The sequence below is a fragment of the Coregonus clupeaformis genome, chromosome 16 (genome assembly GCF_020615455.1).
Source record: "Coregonus clupeaformis isolate EN_2021a chromosome 16, ASM2061545v1, whole genome shotgun sequence".
Classification (NCBI taxonomy): Eukaryota; Metazoa; Chordata; class Actinopteri; order Salmoniformes; family Salmonidae; genus Coregonus; species Coregonus clupeaformis.
In genome coordinates this window covers 59361094-59380525 of record NC_059207.1, presented here as the reverse complement: position 1 = coordinate 59380525, position 19432 = coordinate 59361094, and the positions used below count along the sequence as shown (strand labels likewise).

At 45.0% G+C, this 19432-nt stretch overlaps 1 protein-coding gene across 4 annotated transcripts in view; it reads left to right on the top strand.

The window, feature by feature from the left end:
• The first annotated feature begins 8222 nt into the window (after nt 1-8222).
• LOC121585242 (max-binding protein MNT) overlaps nt 8223-19432 on the top strand; it is a 42453-nt gene continuing 31243 nt past the window's right edge. For 3 of the 4 annotated variants that reach the window (XM_041901693.2, XM_041901692.2, XM_041901694.2), the window contains exons 1-3: nt 10621-11070; nt 13484-13676; nt 13895-14867. In XM_041901693.2, coding sequence (XP_041757627.1) covers nt 10658-11070; nt 13484-13676; nt 13895-14867 — 1579 coding nt within the window. In that variant the 5' untranslated portion in view covers nt 10621-10657. Of the gene's footprint in view, nt 8305-10620; nt 11071-13483; nt 13677-13894; nt 14868-19432 lie in introns of those variants that run through there. The other variant, XM_041901695.2, reaches the window with a different exon arrangement.

Sequence of the window (19432 nt, the reverse complement as noted above, 5' to 3'; positions counted from 1 at the left end):
GTTGGTCAAAGGGGTGTGGTTGTCATCGAAGAACCTGCCACTCAGGGTGGAGTCGCAGAAGCTGGCACCTCGGTTCATTGGCCCATTCCCTATCATAAGAGTGATTAGCCCAACTGCTGTCCGGCTCCAACTGCCTAATTCCCTGAGGGTGCACCCCACTTTCCATGTGTCTAAGATTAAGCCCATCCATGAGAGTCCGCTGGTCCCTGCTGCGCCTGGTCCTCCTCCTCCACGGCTCGCCGATGGTGGTCTGGTTTACACCGTCCGCCGCCTGCTTCGGGTCCAGACGGAGGGGTAGGGGTCTCCAGTACCTCATTGACTGGGAGGGCTATGGACCTGAGGAAAGGACCTGGGTGCCAGCTAGTCGGATTGTGGATAGGACTCTCATCACCGCTTTCCACCAACGGCATCCGGATCAACCTGCAATCCGTAGGGGCCGCCCCAGAGGGGTCCCTAACCGTCCGGCCCGCTCGGCTTCCTGTCCTGTGCCTGATCCTGTCTCGGGACCTGTCCCATCTCCCCGACCACGGCCCTCCGGCTTCCTCCGAGGATGAGGACGTTCACTCGGGACCGTTCGGAGGAGTTCCTAGCCCCTCCTCCCGGCTCCCTCCTCCCGCCCGGCGTGGTGTTGCTCTTGGGACTTCTGGGGCCGTCCCTTGGGGGGTTCTGTCATGAGCCCTCTCACTCCACCGGGTTACCACCTTAATTTGTTTCCACTATCTTCCACTCTGCTCACCTCCCTCTCTCTACTCAGCCTAACTAGCTCCACCTGTCCCTGCTCTGCTCGGCTCTAATTACTCTGCCAGCTGCGCTGCATTACCCACTAACCTCTCCCAGTATTTAAGGCCCTGTCTTTCAGCTCTCCGGTGTCAGATCGTCTGCAAAGCTCACACCCGAACCTGTTTGCTCGCGCTTCTGGCTCACCCTGGTTTTGTGACCCCGGACCTGCCTGTTTTTTTGGATACTCTTCTGCCTCAGGAGATCCAGACCTGCTTCTGCCATTACGACTCCTGACTACTCTTCAATCCCGGTAACTCTGACCAGCCTTCTGCCTTGCTACTACGTATTTTGGATTTCCCTTGAACTGTACTGCTGCCTGGTTTCATTCCGCCCTGTTGTGTCTGTGTCTCCCCCCCCCCAGGACTTCTGGACCACCCACCACCGGCTTCATAGGACGCATCGCTGCCACTGGGGGGGGCACAGACCCAGCGCATTGGACGGGATCCCTGTTACCCCTGGAGCCTTCATTCACTCCCTACTTCCCTTTTCCCTTAAGTTTAATAAACTTTCTGGTGTGACGCAATTGTGGTCCTCTGGTCGTCTGTCTGAATCGTGACAGTATGGAGAGAGTTAGACTCTGTGATGTATAGAGAGAGTTAGACTCTGTGATGTATGGAGAGAGTTAGACTGTGATGTATGGAGAGAGTTACACTCTGTGATGTATGGAGAGAGTTAGACTCTGTGATGTATGGAGAGAGTTACACTCTGTGATGTATGGAGAGAGTTAGACTCTGTGATGTATAGAGAGAGTTAGTCTCTGTGATGTATGGAGAGAGTTAGTCTCTGTGATGTATGGAGAGAGTTACACTCTGTGATGTATGGCGAGAGTTAGGCTCTGTGATGTGCAGAGACCTACTAGTGAGTGTAGTGTGAGGCTCTGGTGCCGCTCCATGGGAACACGGGGCAACTGCTGCTGGTGGCTGGCACCACTACAGGAGAGGATGATAGTCTTGATACTGCCGTGAGACGCGGACGCTGGTGGCTGGCACCACTACAGGAGAGGATGATAGTCTTGATACTGCCGTGAGACGCGGACGCTGGTGGCTGGCACCACTACAGGAGAGGATGATAGTCTTGATACTGCCGTGAGACGCGGACGCTTTCTTTAGAATAACCGTTATGAACAGCTTTGAAGGCCAATATGACACAGTTGAGCCGTTGCTATTGGTATTTTACAATATTCTGATATTTTACAAGACGAAGCACTGCTTTTGGAAATGGGGGCATGGGGACAGGGTGCGCGTTTGTAATTACTCTTCACTCATCACAGAGGTAGAACATCTCCATTTGAAAATGGCACTATAACTATCCACAGCACTATGTAGTCAAGCCCCATACTGCTGGTACAGTGGGGCTATTAACCATTGGTTGAGAATCCACCAATTGAAGGTATTGATGGAGAGAAGCTTTGTTATCAGGCTGATCACTAGAAACACGTCGATTTTGGACCTTTGAAATCGGTCCTGAGCAGGTCTGCGCTCACCCCAAAAAGTTGTGCAGGGCACTGGGCTCGATTTCACAACGGTCAGCTGCTTAGACCACTGCGCCACGGCAGTTCACAGTTTAATAGCAAGCAGGTAGAATACTTGATGATGATCCTAAATGGAAAAAGCACTTTATTTTTTATTTTTTATTATTTCGTTTTATTCCTTTCCCAAACCCTAGCCTGAACCCTGTAACCACGCGGAATTAGTGTGTAGAACATATCGAAGTTCATCCAATTACGTCCAATCCCGAAGTGAAACTTGAGATCAAGTTGCAGCAAGTTAGTCAATGATGGTGACGGACTATAGGGACTAACTAGCGCTTCGTCGAGGATAGCTTCTGAAACGCAAGGGACTGGATGGGGTTTGGGGAGGCTATGCTATGCTATCTAGATCTGAGTCTAAGAAATAAAATAAACAGAATCAATCTTATTCTATGATCTGAGCGATGATAACATGCAGAGGAAGTGTGTGATACATAGCCAATAAATAAACCAATCATTGTCCATTGAGCACCATACATGGAACCCCATCGACAGAACCTTTGGGCAATAATGGTAATGTTGGCCAAACTGGATCAATGGTGGCCAAACTGGATCCACGGTGGCCGACTGGATCCATGGTGGCCAAACTGGATCCACGGTGGCCGACTGGATCCATGGTGGTAAATTAGGGGAATGTTGAAATCCAATCTTCGATATGAATTGAGGTCAATGCATGTCCCTCCGTCTCTCCTCTCTACGCTGGAGCAATGCATGTCCCTCCGTCTCTCCTCTCTACGCTGGAGCAATGCATGTCCCTCCGTCTCTCCTCTCTACGCTGGAGCAATGCATGTCCCTCCGTCTCTCCTCTCTACGCTGGAGCAATGTATATGACAAAGCAACATTTATGATGACTCAAAGAAAAAGAAAAAAAACGCGGATTTATTGATGACAACGCTAAAACGACCATGCTATGCATTCATTAGTGTGTTATAAGGCGTGTTGTATAACCACCCACTGTGGAGCATGTGACTGTGAGTGCATCCCAAATGGCACTATATTCTCGATAGTACATTCCTTTTGACCAGAGCCCTGGGCTCTATAGATTATACGGTACCATTTGGGACAAATCCTATATCTAACTGACCGTCTGAACTTCCATCCTATGGTATCCTTGGCTCCTTCTAAAAATAGTCCCAGTATCCATATTATCATGATGCCAAGCAAGACAGTGATAAAACCGGGGGTTGTCACTATGCCAAAATAATCTGTTTCAATGTACAATGTCTATTGCAGCTGCTCAGTCAAAAGCGTGAATGCCCACTTTCTGACACAACACCTAAACAACAGAAAATAGGCTAACCATTGCACATCTGACAAAATGTCATCCGATGCAGAGACTAATCTGTTGAATGCCAAGGGTAGTTGGAACACTGTTGCTATATGTCAACTGCACATTTAATTCAAAATGCAAATCGTAGTTATAAATTAATCCATACCAAATGTAATTGTGCAAATGCTCACGCGCACTTATGTCCGGCTTTCGTACCTATACAATAATGTATTAAGTTTTCTGATAGAATCAGGACCATGAAGAGCTCAGTTACAATAACCCATTCATTTTACTTGCGGAGAACGTAAAGGCAAACCGGAGATAAACATAATTGTAGGCTCAGTTAAACTATTAATGAGATTGCTAAAAGAAGAGAACGACGAGAGATGCTCGATAATTACATCACGACACACACACACACACACACACACACCTTCAGCCCGCGCTCGCGTGACCACCTAACCGATTCACTGGCGTCTCGAGCAGCGCTACACACGGTATAGTCCATCACCACAGCATCAAGCCCAGCGCCGAGAACACCCCAATTCTGGCTGACAGTTAGACGGGTTTCATCTCTTCACCTGCCATCCTCCCGTCCCTTCTTTCCGTGAAAAACACACATTCGATTATGAAATGCGTCGCTGCTCGTGTCCACAGAACACAGAGAGAGACATCGCTGTTCTCGGCATTCCACTATGTCGGAGAACATGGTAATCCACCCACACCAACTTTCCCCCCTTGGAATGAAAAGGGACATTCACTACCATTTAAATTGACCATTTGGTATTCCGATAGTGAGCGGGAATAACGCTGCGGCTACTCTCCGTCATTTATTCAATATTCAACACAGCGCAGCAGCAGCAACAGCAGCAGTTATAGAGGGGGAACTTACCCTTAACCGAGGCTGCTAGTAGCCCCATGTACAAGAAAAGAACCCGGCTCCAATGGTGCGCTGCTAGTCCCGCCTTCATTAGCGCAAAAATCCCTATTCCGTCCGCTTTCCTTGGCCCGGTCCTGGTATGCCTGCTAATACATCTACATTCTGTCCTCCGAACGTGCCCGGTAATGTGACCGGTTCCGTCCCTGTTCGAAGAGGCGGTCATGGCAGGTGTGTTTTTTCGAGGGGCAGCAGGCAGTTTTATCAGACAGTTTTAGAAAGAAGATTCACTTGGTAGTGGTGTCGGCTGTGAGAGAAATCCCAATGCATCTAGGCTCGGCACCGGCAACAGGACTGAACCATGTCATGCGGACCGCGGGGTTAGCAGAATCTCACCGGAGAAGGATTCTCACACGGAGGAGGAGGAGAGAAAAATCCAGAGCCCACTCATCCCAGACGAAGAAAAAAGCAAAGTGGTGACTTATCTACCACGGGAAACATTCACACAAATCCCTCGTCCACTCAAAATGTTAGATTCGTTTCGAGAGGATGGATGAAAGCGAGAGATCCCTATCTTTTGCCTTTTTCCCCACGGGTCTAGTGCTGGTGTCGATGGGGCTTCTAATTTATTCCCAATTAACAAGCGGTATGATCACCAGTGTCGACAATCCATATTTCGCAGGTCCGTAGAATAACGGATAAGACTATAGGTCCACCAAAACTGTCCCTTTTCAAAAGTTCCCAATCCACAAGATATTCAGAATCATTTTGATGATGTGAGAATATAGTATATTTCCAGTAGACTAGGCTATCGCTGCCTTCCTAAAGCGGTACAGTAAAAAAGTACTGTCTCTATCTCTGGTCCTTACGCCAAGAGTCAGACTGCAGACCTGCTCCCACTCACACTCTCACTCTGCACCTCTCCCTCTCTCTGTCTCTCTCTTTCTCTCTCTCTCTCTCTCTCTCTCTCTCTCTCTCTCTCTCTCTCTCTCTCTCTCTCTCTCTCTCTCTCTCTCTCTCTCTCTCTCTCTCTCTCTCTCTCTCTCTCGCTCTCTCTCTCTCTCTCTCTCTCTCTCTCTCTCTCTCTCTCTCTCTCTCTCTCTCTCTCTCTCTCTCTCTCTCTCTCTCTCTCTCTCTCTCTCGTTCTCTCTCTCTCTCTCTCTCTCTCTCTCTCTCTCTCTCTCTCTCTCTCTCTCTCTCTCTCTCTCTCTCTCTCTCTCTCTCTCTCTCTCTCTCTCTCTCTTTCTCTCTCTCTCTCTCCTCTCTCTCTCTCTCTCTCTCTCTCTCTCTCTCTCTCTCTCTTTCTCTCTCACTCTCTTTCTCTCTCTCTCTCTCTCTCTTTCTCTCACTCTCTCTCTCTCTCCTCTCTCTCTCTCTCTCTCTCTGTCTCTCTCTCTCTCTTATTATTTCTCTCTCGTGCGCGCGCTCCGATCTGTCTCGCTTTCTCTCTCTGTGAATGAGGAATTCCTCTTCGCAGCAATCCAGAGATGCCTCATGTTTCCTCTAATTCTGAATTCACTGGAGATGTTGGCATGCCGAAATGCTGAATTAATTATGGCCAGCATTTATAAAACATAAAGTGAAGATATTGTTTGATATGATGATTAGGCAACTTTTTTTTTTTTCGATACCACGGATTGGTGTCACATGTATCCACAATCCCAAACCTTCACACCTCAAGGGCTACCCCTTCTATAGGGCAACATTTATGCAGCTATTACCCGTAGGCTAAGTTTAAAATAATCACCTATAAACCCCCCACAGCCCTTACACTTGTAGTGACAAATAAGGTATGCCTATACAACTGGGATGTCATGGACCAAACATATCCACAACCCTTCACACCTCAGGGGCTTCCCGGCAGGTTTACCATACATCTAATTGGCCCTATATCTCTCCACAACCCTTGCACCTGTAAAGCAGTAGGCTACATCACAACATATGATACATAAATCGTGCTTAAACCATACAGGTGGGGGGCAATGTCATGGATGTAGGCCTACCATCGCCTGCCTGATGTTTCCACAGCTAGTCTGGGTAGACTACTAGTCGTTTTAGTTAGCATTCCACTCCTTGTCGCTCCTGTCATTTGCCAAAGAGACTTGCCTTTCGGAAAGCTCAACGTTCAATACGCAGACGGATTTACGGCGCAGTTGCTGATTGTTAGATGGAAACAACATTCATATATGTTCCATGACAACCTTATGAACATGAATGGGGTGCGCGGAAATGTGGCGCAATATTGAATTTGAATTGAAGAACAACAATAAACAATACTGTGACGACCTGCTGCGGTCATTCCCTTGTGAGATGGCAGTGCCAATGCAAGATCATGTTGTTCAAAGTGGCTAGAGAGGACTCGGTAATGACAGAGAAATAATGATACGGAAAAAATTGTCCTACAAGGTTCAATCGAGTTACGTTTGCATCAGTTGCATCTCATGAATGATAATGAGAGGAAAGAAACGCAAAAAAACTGGCACCTGTTATCATTCCTCGAACATGGGTAGGCTATGCTGATCAGAATGACCTGCTTACATTTTTTAAATGTTGTTATGTTCATTTCAGTTCTACTATTAGTCTCTCCTCTGTTATTAACATATGGTGTCTATACAGGCTACTTAAGGAAACGTTCTGAATGGACAGAGAGAATTAGCGAGAACACAGGGGCGGCAGGTAGCTTAGTGTTTAAGAGCGTTGTGCCAGTAACCGAAAGGTCGCTGGTTCTAATCCCCAAGCCGACTAAGTTAAAAATCTGTCGATGTGCCCTTGAGCAAGGCACTTAACCCTAATTGCTCCTGTAAGTCGCTCTGGATAAGAGCGTCTACTAAAATGTGAAATGTAAACACACACACCCTAAAAGTCTAGACCAGGGTTCTTCAATCCTGGTCCTGGAGGGCCGAAACACTTCTGTTTTTTATTTCTACCTGGTAGTTAATTGCACTCACCTGGTTTTCCCAGGTCTGAATTAGCCCCTGATTAGAAGGAGAGGATGAAAAACAGAGGTGTTTCGGCCCTCCAGGACCAGGATTGAAGAACCCTGGTCTAGACGATTAAAGGCTACTCTGATCACTCCTGCTTGGCTGCCAAATGTATAGGTGTCCCCATAGGCCTACTATTTACATTTAGGAAACGTGATCATAATCATTATTTTAGCGATCCAAGTTAGACGTCCCTCCTAATGAAAAAATCCCTCTTCCATCCTCTCTCTATTCCTCGTATAGCGATTGAACCAGTAGCCTAGCCCAGTGCGTGTTCCAGAAGTAGCGATATAGTTTGGTCACCTATTTTAAGACATAAAAACAACGATATATATATATATATATATATTTCGAAATAAGCACCTTGCTCGTGCACGCTTGATATAAAATAGGCTTCACAAAGAACTAGCCGGGAAGTTTAAATCGCGAGAGCTTCTCTGGTGTGATGTGATCACATTGGCTGGTGGTAAAAATAAAATAATCAGGAATGCTCTATTCTCCCCGCGCCCAATGTTTATGTTACAATGAAATGTATCATGTCAGAATAACCAACGCTAGAATGTTTACAATCCAATTTAGGATTTAATTCACAACGTTTTGGTATAGGTCTAATTTGCATAAACATTGTGGTTGGAGGATAGCTGTGAGGGTTATCGAATCAGGATCAAATCCTCTGATATCCCGGAGCTCATTGACGATATTATGTTGATATTTGAATATTGCCGACAGGCCAGTCTCCTTGGCAATGACAAGGAGTGGCAAGGAGCGGAAGGTTTGCTAAACAGACTGGTACGCAGGCTAATCCATAACACCTTCACACCTCAAAGGCTACCTTTACGCACCATATATCCCCACAGCTCTAGCACCTGTAAGTAATACATAACATCCTCTGATCAATAACTAAGATACGTAAACCTATACAGCTGGGATACTGTCATGGATGTAGGTCTGTCATTGCCCTGGCTGGCTGTTAAATGGTAGAGGTCCACTTCTTGTGAATGTCATTTCCATCTCTGCATATAACCGGTAATTACATTTTCCCTAATGCGTTTTTTTGTAGAAACTAGTTGGGTATAATGCAATGTAGTCTGGCCTTCAACCCAGAATAATAAAAAAAAATAAAAAAACAACAACACAAAATCATAAACAATCCATCCACTACATTAAAATGAATGACATACGCGTGACAGTCTGTCCCCCTTCCCCTTGCCACTGAATCAATTGACACGTCGAGCTACAAATACTCAAAGCTACTGAAAGAACGCCTAGGTCTATACACAAGTCATGAAATGTTATATTATATTAGCATTAGGATTAAGACGAATAATAGCATAGTAGGCTTACAAATGTGCGCGTGGCTTTATGGACAAAGTGTGTGTTGAAAAAAAGCTACATTCGGTGCATGGATATGGACAAGGTGTGTTGGAAAGGCTACCTTCGGTGCATGGATATGGACAAGGTGTGTTGGAAAGGCTACCTTCGGTGCATGGATATGGACAAGGTGTGTTGGAAAGGCTACCTTCGGTGCATGGATATGGACAAGGTGTGTTGGAAAAGCTACAGTCGGTGCATGGATATGGACAAGGTGCGTTGAAAAGGCTACAGTCGGTGCATGGATATGGACAAGGTGCGTGGTTAGGCTGTATTGAAAAGGCTATGACTCCCCAGTTTGGGAGTAACTGATTACATGTAATCCGATTATTTAAAAAAATATGTCCATGTAATCAGTTACGTTACCAGCCAAAATAATTTAATCAGATTATAGATATCTTTGAAAAACGACATGATCTTGGATGACTTTTAAATTCAGAAAGGATGTTAGCGGAGAAAAAAAATATACATTAGCCTGCACATTCTGTTTTCTCAATGACATTTAATTCAGCATTGAAAAATGTTAGGTTTGTTCCACCTGAGCGAATCTGACCACATGTCAGAGACCACGGCTATGATGACACACCTAATGGATACTGCGGTCTTCTTCCAATGCCTCTTAAATGGGGAAGTAATCCGATTGATTACAGTTACTGACTTTGGGTAACCTAAAAATGTTACAGATTACAATTTTGGACAGGTAACTAGTAACTGGTTCCATTTAGAAAGTAACTAGAGGTTGCATGTACATAGAGAGAGAGCGAGAGAGAGAGAGAGAGAGAGAGAGAGAGAGAGAGAGAGAGAGAGAGAGAGAGAGAGAGAGAGAGAGAGAGAGAGAGCAGTAGGCCTCTGAATGAAGGTGCACTCAGTTGCTTTTGTACATTGCAAGCAGAAATTATCACACAACTATTTACCTCATAAGGAATATGAACTTAATAATAGGCTAGTAATAATAATGTATCCTACTCTGCTCAGAGAACCTTGGACATTATATGAATGATTTCCTTTCCTGTTCTAGAATTGCTGAACGATTTTTTGTAAGCCCATGTGTCCTGTTTGCTCTTTTATTCGTGTGTCTTGGTTGGAAAGGGAGTAACGTTAGAATATATAATAATAACAAGCCATTTAGCAGACGCTTTTATCCAAAGCGACTTACAGTCATGCGAGCATACATTTTTGTGTATGCGTGGTCCCGGGGATCGAACCCACTACCTTGGCGTTACAAGCGCCATGCTCTACCAGCTGAGCTACAGAGAACCATATTTTCCCTACCACACCATGTAGGCCTAACAGACAAATATTGTCTTGTGTTGACAAAGATCAACAATGAATGGCACAATTCCCAGAATGCTGTCCAGGTTGGCTTTTAAGTAACAGCTATCCAAGCAAGAAAATACACAAAACAGGGGTTTTCACAAATTTACATCATATTTTCATAAATTGTTTATGTAGGCTATTTTGTTGAAACACGTGATATTATGCTTCCTACTCTGAAGACGCCAATTATAAAACCATCACATTATCTGATTAAGGTTGCGTGGTCCAAACAACTCATATTACGCTAAACACCATCATTCAATTATGACTGCCAATATTACTTTGAATATTGAGTATTATTTTATATGTTCAGTCGGCCTTGACTTTGTTTTGTTATTGAAATTCCAATCTCCAAATCTCAATACCAACCTTTAGAATTTGAGCCCACACAAAAAGCGCAGGTACTGCGTTCTTTGGAAACAACAATCATGTCACCATGGTTGCAGTTATGCATTTGTTATTTTTCATTGCCCTTCAAATTCAAAACAATTTCAAACCCAAACATTCCAATCATTGCGTTCATCATTAATCCTATGTATCTGAAAGGATGCTTGTCGGAAAATAATAATTTGATCGCCCAAACATCAAGACAAATGATATCGGATGATCCTTTCAGGCCACGCCGGACCACTTTAAAGCGATCTTGGATCACTGTGGGACCGTTTCCTCGCTCGCTTTGGATCCATCCAGGTGCACCGGAGGATGACTTTGACCGAGTCTGTGCCAAAATATGGAGAGACTCGAAGAAAGCTGAATTTGGAATATGGCCACACATGGAGAAGGACAGTATGGTCCCAGCTCACAAACACCCACCGGATCGGGAGGGCCGCGCAGAAGAAGAACCGGTCCCCCCTGTGAGGCCTCAAAACATCCACTGCGAAGTCCGAGCCAATAAGTGTCCTGATACACGGAGAAAACATATGCTTATCAAAATCACGGATCCAAGGTAACCGCTCACTACACTGTCAGATTATTATTTACTACTATAATGTTAACTCTGCAAGTCATCAAGCAAGAATCCTAGTCGACTGTGTTGATATCTGCCCATACGTTTTCCGTTTAGGCCTATCAGAATCGCCCAGCTCCATATGTCGTGAGTGATGCTAAACTTAGCTGCATCTAATCATAAATGGATGTGTTCGCAAATGGCCTCCAGTGTTTCAGAATGCATAGTCAGATTGTCGGTTCATAAATTCAGAGCGTTTCGCTCAAGGAGCATTCAGAGTGCATACTGGACGCTCGGGTGGATGAGTAGGCTTGATCGGAGCATTCTGACCTCACATCAAGGTTGTGTTCGTAAATTCAATCTGGAGTGCCAGAGTGCGCACAGAGCGTTGTCAGATTGTCCATTTGTAAATTCAGAGCGTTTCGGTCTCAGAGTGTTCAGAGCGCACACTGGACGCTCTGGCCGAGGAGTTGGGTTGATCAGAGCGTTCTGACCTCACAACGTCAGTCAAGCACCCACGTTGGCTAGCTTGCTAACTACTTCCAGACACAAATGAGAGAACACTTCACTCTCACCATTTTTACTCGCACTAGCAGAGCTGGGTAGGCTGTTTTCATGTTATCTATTGGTGACTGTAACTGTGCTGCTGGCAACAATTTAAGTAAGTCCTTTTGAGAGTGCTCTGAAATCGGAGTAGATAGCCAGAGTGAATTTACGAACGCACCCAATTTGAATGTAAAGTGGAGCTGTTGAATTAAAGGCCCAGGGCAGTCAACCACTTGATTTTCCTATGTTTACAGTATATACAGTATATTTCCACACTATGAGGTTGGAATAATACTGTGAAATTGTGAAAATTAAGATAATGTTGTTTGAAAAGACAGACTGAAATGTCAGCCTGTTTTGGTGGGATGGAGCTTCGGCCTGCCTGGTGACATCACCAGGTGGTAAATTAGCTAATAGACCAATAAGAGAGTTCCAAACCTCTCTGCCAAGAACAGTTCGATTTCAGTTTTCTCCCCTTCGCTCTGGAGGAGAGGGCCTCCTTTTGTGCTCGCTGGCGGTTGACGGCTGACGGTTAGCTACTGGCCTTGCATCCCTTATTATTCTGTCTCAGGCCCACGCTAATGCTCAGCCATCTGTTCAGGATCCAACGGGCCGAGGTTGGCGGCCCAGGCCCTGGTGCACCGTCTGTTCCGCATCGGGGCTCGGCGTGGCGACGGGCCAGTGACTAGAATCAGCCTCATAAAAAATGAATACCTGGAGACCGGCGGCTGTCCCACGCCTTGCATTGCAAGGGAGGGAAGGAGGGATGTATGGAGAGAGGGAGAGGCAGAACAGAGATGTCCACTGGTTGCCCATGTTTGGTTTAGCTAGTGTCGTATCGAGTGAGTGGTGGCAATTATTGCTGATGAACAAAAGGAGTCTGCTCATACTGAACGTTGATCATAAGGTTTATTCAGCTCACAAGCTTCAGCATGAGTGACAGGTGACATGACACCCGGAGAGTGACGCCCAGAATGGCTGTTCGTCTGCCCTCTCCTTCGTTTTCCCCTATTTATAAACAATGATGCTCCCTCTTCTGGCCAATCACCAGTCTCCCCTGTCTACAACACACTTCTTGTCTGTTGTATGTGGCGTTACACCTAAAACATTCCCTCTTGATACTAACATAAACAACATTCAATTTCTTCATGAAAAACATTTAACACCATCATAATCTTAATACACTACACTAGTGGCTGCTGTTTGTTGACTTAGCAGCTCTAAATAGTTGATTCTGTGTTTTAGGAGGAGTCTGTCTGTGTAGCTACAGGTCTATTTGATCATGGGATGGATGAGCTGCTCCAACGGCACGCAATAGCATAGCATGACTGAAGTGATGATGTTGATAGATCATGGATGTAAAGGTGTTAAATTAATGATTAAGCCATGATTCATCATCATCATCACCATCATCATCACCATCATCCACAATATCCACATCATCATCATCATCATCATCATCATCAACATCAACATCATCATCCACAATATCCACATCATCATCATCATCATCATCATCATCATCATCATCATCATCATCATCATCATCATCATCATCATCATCATCATCATCACCATCATCCACAATATCCACATCATCATCATCATCATTATCATCATCATCATCATCATCATCATGACATATCATAAAAAATGCATGATCCATGACAACCCATCATTGAACAATCTCAACCCTCTCTCTCACTCTCTCTCTCTCTCTCTCTCTTCCGTCTCTCTCTCTCTCTCTCTCTCTCTCTCTCTCTCTCTCTCTCTCTCTCTCTCTCTTCTCTCTCTCTCTCTCTCTCTCTCTCTCTCTCTCTCTCTCTCTTGCTCTCTCTCTCTCTCTCTCTCTTCATATTCTGAATAGGCTGGATGAGATCTCTCTGATGGTAGAGAGGGAGTTCCAGACTCTGACATCACAGGCAGAGAAAGAACGACGTGACCTCTCCGGTTCCGCTCAGCTCCGTGTCCGTGGTGACCACTGTTCCCATGGCGATGACCCCATATGGGAGACACAAGTGGAGAAGAAGCGGAAAGAGGAGGAGAAGGAGGAGGAAAAGGTTAGATTTTTGCTTCATCAGAGATAGTGGGTTTGATCATCAGATAGTCCACTAAGGGGTGGTTTCCTGGACACAGATTAAGCCTAGTGCTGGACTAAAAGCGATCTAAGAGGACAATCTGAAAGGGTAAACTACCCCTATATGTATTAACTGTAAACTGCTTTTAATATAAAAAACATTAGTTTAGATGACCATGTTATTCTATTTTTCAATTATAGGTGAACACAGAGGAGGAGCAGAGAAGGTCCATTGAGAGGTACCTCAGGGACCTCCTGATCCCAGGACAGGAGGGTAGAGAGGAGGACAGGTCCATCATGGTGGAACAGTACAAGTCTGAGGTGGAACCGCTCAACCTACCTAACCCCTACCTGTTGAACCCCATCCTGATGATCCCCAACCTCGGTGCTAACCTCTCCCCCCAGGTTCCCAACTTGCTCCCCGACCTCTCAACACTGCTCCCCGACCTGGCCCCCAACCTCGCCCCCAGCTATGATGACTTCCCCCCTCTGCCGAGCGCCGCCTCTCCGTGGCAAGCTGACAGGCTGTGCCAGGGCTCCCCGCCTGCCAACCTCCCCGCGCCTCTCATCCCCATCCCTGGCCCCTTTAACCTTCTGGGCAAAGTGCCTGCCTCTACCAAGGCCTCAGCTCCAGCCCCAACTCCTGTCCCAGTCCCAACTCCAGCCAAGGTCCCAGCCGCCAGGATTACAGCCCCAGCCAAGGTCCCAGCAATGAGGAGTACGGCCCAAGCCACAGCCCCTTCTCCAGCCCCAGCCAAGGTCCCAGCCGCCAGGAGTACGGTCCCAAATAAGTCCCCAACTCCATCACCACCAACACCCCAGCAGGAGCTTTATGACCTGATGGCTGACTTCCCAGCCCTCCAGCCCCAGGGGAAAGCACCTCCAATGGGCTTGCAGCAGCCTGCCAATGCCCCGTGCCGGGTTCCAACCAGCAATGTGGAGATGCTCCTCCTGGACCTGCCCTACAGCGCCCTGTTCAAGGCCCAGGAAGGTGACCGGGAGCTGGGCGGAGAGGAAATTAAAAAAGGGACCAAGGGGCCCAAGAAGATGGAGGCAGAACCTGAGGAGGAACCTCAGGACGTTCCCATTGTTACTGATGATGTCGACCAGTGGCCAGAGATCACCACTGCCAAGCAGACTGCATTCACCCAAGACACTCAGCAGGTCACAGCAGGTAAGAGATATATATATATATTTTTTTTTCATGATGAATATTTTCAACTCACTGAATGTGACATGTTCTGCCATCGCTACCCAATATTACTACCATACTGGCAGCTCTTGTCCAAAGGCCATCCACCCAAAACGTGTTGTTCTTTGGTCCATGAAGCAGGACTGAAACGTGTCGATGTCATCACAGGTGTTTCATATGAAGCAGGACTGAAACGTGTCAATGTCATCACAGGTGTTTCATATCTAATCTAGTAATTTATAGTCGCTGAGAGTGGTGGAGGTAGACAATATGGTGAATTATATTTGTTCGACATTGGATGGTAAAGCGTTGCAGGATGGTTCAGGTCAGGGGAAGGAAGTCTTGGACACAGTGGGGACAGAATGATTTGCATACCACTTACAGTCACACACACGTGCACACGCGCACACGCACACGCACACATAAACACACACACACAAACAAACACACACACACACATCTAATTAAAATCTCCCTGAGTGTATTCACACACATGCACACGCACGCACACGCACTTGCACACACGCGCACACACACACTCACACGTGCACACGCGCACACGCACACACACTCACACACATAAACACAAACACACACACACACACACACATCTAATTAAAATCTCCCTGAGTGTATTCACACACATGCACACGCACGCACACACACACACACACACACACAGTAACACACACACACACCTGCATTCTGTCAGACAGAAAGTCACTCATCGACTCATCATCATCATACATACACAAATACTCACACCTACCAAGCAGAGGTAATTTATTTTGCCTAAATGGAATGAGCTGTTTATCACTGTGATGGGATTTAGTCAGTCAGGACGGGGAGGGAGTGAGAGAAGAAGGACACTGATGTCAGTCAGGACGGGAGGGAGTGTCAGAGTTGAAGGACACTGATGTCAGTCAGGACGGGGAGGGAGTGTCAGAGTTGAAGGACACTGATGTCAGTCAGGACGGGGAGGTAGTGTCAGAGTTGAAGGACACTGATGTCAGTCAGGACGGGGAGGTAGTGTCAGAGATGAAGGACACTGATGTCAGTCAGGACGGGGAGGGAGTGTCAGAGATGAAGGACACTGATGTCAGTCAGGACGGGGAGGGAGTGAGAGTTGAAGGACACTGATGTCAGTCAGGACGGGGAGGGAGTGTCAGAGATGAAGGACACTGATGTCAGTCAGGACGGGGAGGGAGTGTCAGAGATGAAGGACACTGATGTCAGTCGGGACGGGGAGGGAGTGTCAGAGATGAAGGACACTGATGTCAGTCAGGACGGGGAGGGAGTGTCAGAGATGAAGGACACTGATGTCAGTCAGGACGGGGAGGGAGTGTCAGAGATGAAGGACACTGATGCATTAGCATGCAGTCCTCTGGAGATCCTCTTGATTACATTTCTGAGGTAATAAAGAAGAAGTGGTTTTCTGTTATTTGTAGTTTTTTAAGAGGGTGTTACCAAAGTCATTCTAGTTTTCTGTTTGAAGAGGCTGTTACCAAAGTCCTACTAGTTCCAAAACAACATAACACAAAGAATAACAAACCAGACAGACGCCTCCAAATCCAAAGCACCAGATCAATGTGTAGCCCGTAGAAATAGAGTGAATAGAATGGGCGTCCCCATTTATGTCAATGATGGTATAGTGGGTGGACTGGCAGCCTATGCTGTAATTTGAACTGTAATTTGTGCTGTAGTTTGTTAAGTCAACTCAACTGACATTGCAAAAAAGCATTGCATGAGCCACAACAGTCAGCATCATTCGAATGAACATTCTACCATACCATGGCAATCCAGTATCAGTTGATAGAATATTCCAAATTACCATGGAAATTATTGCATCACAATAGCAGGCAGCAATTGCGAGTGTACCCATGTGTTTACTAGTCTGGGTACCAGTCTTTTTACCTAACATTCCACTCCTTGCCACTCCTTGTCATTGCCAAAGAGACTGCCCTTTAGGGAATCTCAACGTTCAATATGCTCTGGATTTACGGCGGAGTTGGCCATTGGTTTTTGGAAATAACATAAATATTTTCCATGACAACATTTAAAAATATATGCAGGATTCAAAACTTAGAATTTTGTAATTTAATTTATTATATAAAATTCTTGCTAACAATAGAATGTTATTTATATGGGGGATACAATCTTGCCAGCTCTGTTACTGTCCATTTGTAGCTTGTTTTTGGACACAGGTACAGGAATGGCTAAAGGATTGCAATATTTACCTGGAGCTAACCCTGCAGATAGCACTACTGGGTGATCTGAAAAGTCATAGTCAATCGATCAATAGTATAATAATACTTTTAGCAAAAATGTTTATTTTCAATTTACAATCTGTAGAAACAATGAGAATAGAAAGGTTCAGAACTTTTGTAAGACATCACAGTACGGTTGAAAAATATATGGCAAATAGAAATCCATTATGGATGGTGTTAAGAGATAGATGGGAGGTGTTGAATGGAATTGAAGGATGGGACTAATAACAACTAACAACAAATAATAACAAAGATAACTAATGTAAAGCATACTGTGTCCATAATAAGTATATAGGTTATAGGTTGAGAGCTTTTGTGAAGGAGCACAGTTAGAAAGATATGGCATATAGAAAAAAACGGATGGACATCATGAAAATGATCGGAGAGGTTGAGGGTAGAGGAAGTTCAGGAGTAAAAACAAACAATATAGAATTATTGTAAAATTGACTGTGTCCTTAAAATGTATATAGTATGTATAAGCTGGAAGTAGAGGCCTAAGCGTTGTTGTTCACTAGTTTACTCCAATTAGGGAAGGGGTGGCGGGGTTGGAAAGTAATAAAGGGAAATATATTTTTAAAAAGGAAATGTATATGTGTATGTATATGTATGTGTATGTATGTATGTATGAGTATATATATATGAGTATATTTGCGAGAAAAAAAAAACATATGGGGGATTGGAAGTGATGCAGACAATTACATTGATGGAAGTTACAATCTATCTGCAATATTAAAGCTGATCTACCCCCTAAAAAACACAAAAGAAAAAAAGAAAAACATTTAGAATGATAACTAACACAATAAAATGACAATAATGAGGCCACATACAGGAAGTACCGGTACCGAGTCAATGTGCAGGGGTACAAGGTAGTTGAGGTAATAATGAGGCTATATACAAGGAGTACCGGTACCGAGTCAATGCGCAGGGGTGCCAGGTAGTTGAGGTAATTGAGGTAATATGTACATGTAGGTAGGGGTAAAAGTTACTAGGCAATCAGGGTATATAATAAACAGAATAGCAGCAGCGTATGTCAAGAGTGTGAAAGAGTGTGAAAGTGTGTCTATGTGTGAGTGTGTGTGTGAAGTCAATATGCATGTGTGTGTGTGTGTGTGTGTGTGTGTTAGAGTGTCGGTGTAGTATGTGTGAGTGTGTGGGTAGTGATTTTGAAGACAGCATCCCATGTATCCTTTGTAGGCTATCCAATAACACCTTGCGGCGCACAGGAAATTCTAAACAATTCTGAATTAATGGCGGACCCAAATCCCCACTTGGGACAACATGTTCCAGAAGAGTACAGAATAACTTGGAGAAATGTAAGTATAATATTTATTTATTCACCAAATTATGTTACAATTTTCAACTAATTACTTTCATATGAATTTTGAATTCAAATATTGAGTAACTGTTGTTTATCAGCCCGTTGCCAAGCTAGCTAGCTAGCTAGCAAGCACGTCATACGAGATAGCTAGCTAACGTTAATGTTAGTTGGTGATCTTGTCCTGCTTATCAGCTGTTTAGAGATGAACAACTAAACTAACTAGACCTAATCATAGATTCAGCAATAGACCTAATCATAGATTCAGCAATGGGTCAATTGTGAAAACCTGGACAGTTTTAAAATCATGAATTTATGAACTTTCTAACCAGCTAAAGACATGTAGCAAATAATTTTTTCCCATTTTTTCCCATTTGTTTTCAGGGACTAAAGTGGACACCTGATCACGTTTCGGGGCGGCAGGTAGCTTAGTGGTTAAGAGCGTAGTGCCAGTAACCGAAAGGTCGCTGGTTCTAATCCCCGAGCCGACTAGGTGAAAAATCTGTTGATGTGCCCTTGAGCAAGGCACTTAACCCTAATTGCTCCTGTAAGTCGCTCTGGATAAGAGCGTCTGCTAAATGACAAAAATGTAAAAATGTAAAAATGTTTCACTCCATTGCTTTGGCTTGGCAGGAGAAAACAGTCCTGATCGACTTGTTTGGATCAAAGACATTTCAACAACATCTGACGAAAAAGTACGACATGCATCCAACTGTGTTCTGTTCAGTCTAGGCTTGCTAGCCAGCCAAGTTTATTTGTGCGTTCTGTTGATGAGTCTGTTTCGCTAGCTAGCTGAATGCAGTGTCTGTTTTATCATGCTAACGCTAGCTAACTTTCTCTTGACACTTTCTCTTCCCCTATTGTGTTGGGGTTGGTGTTACTAGTTGGTGTTACTAGTTAGAGGCTAAGTTATTCAACTCATACTGTAAACAACTTGACCAAGCCTAAACATGTGCGAAACTGTC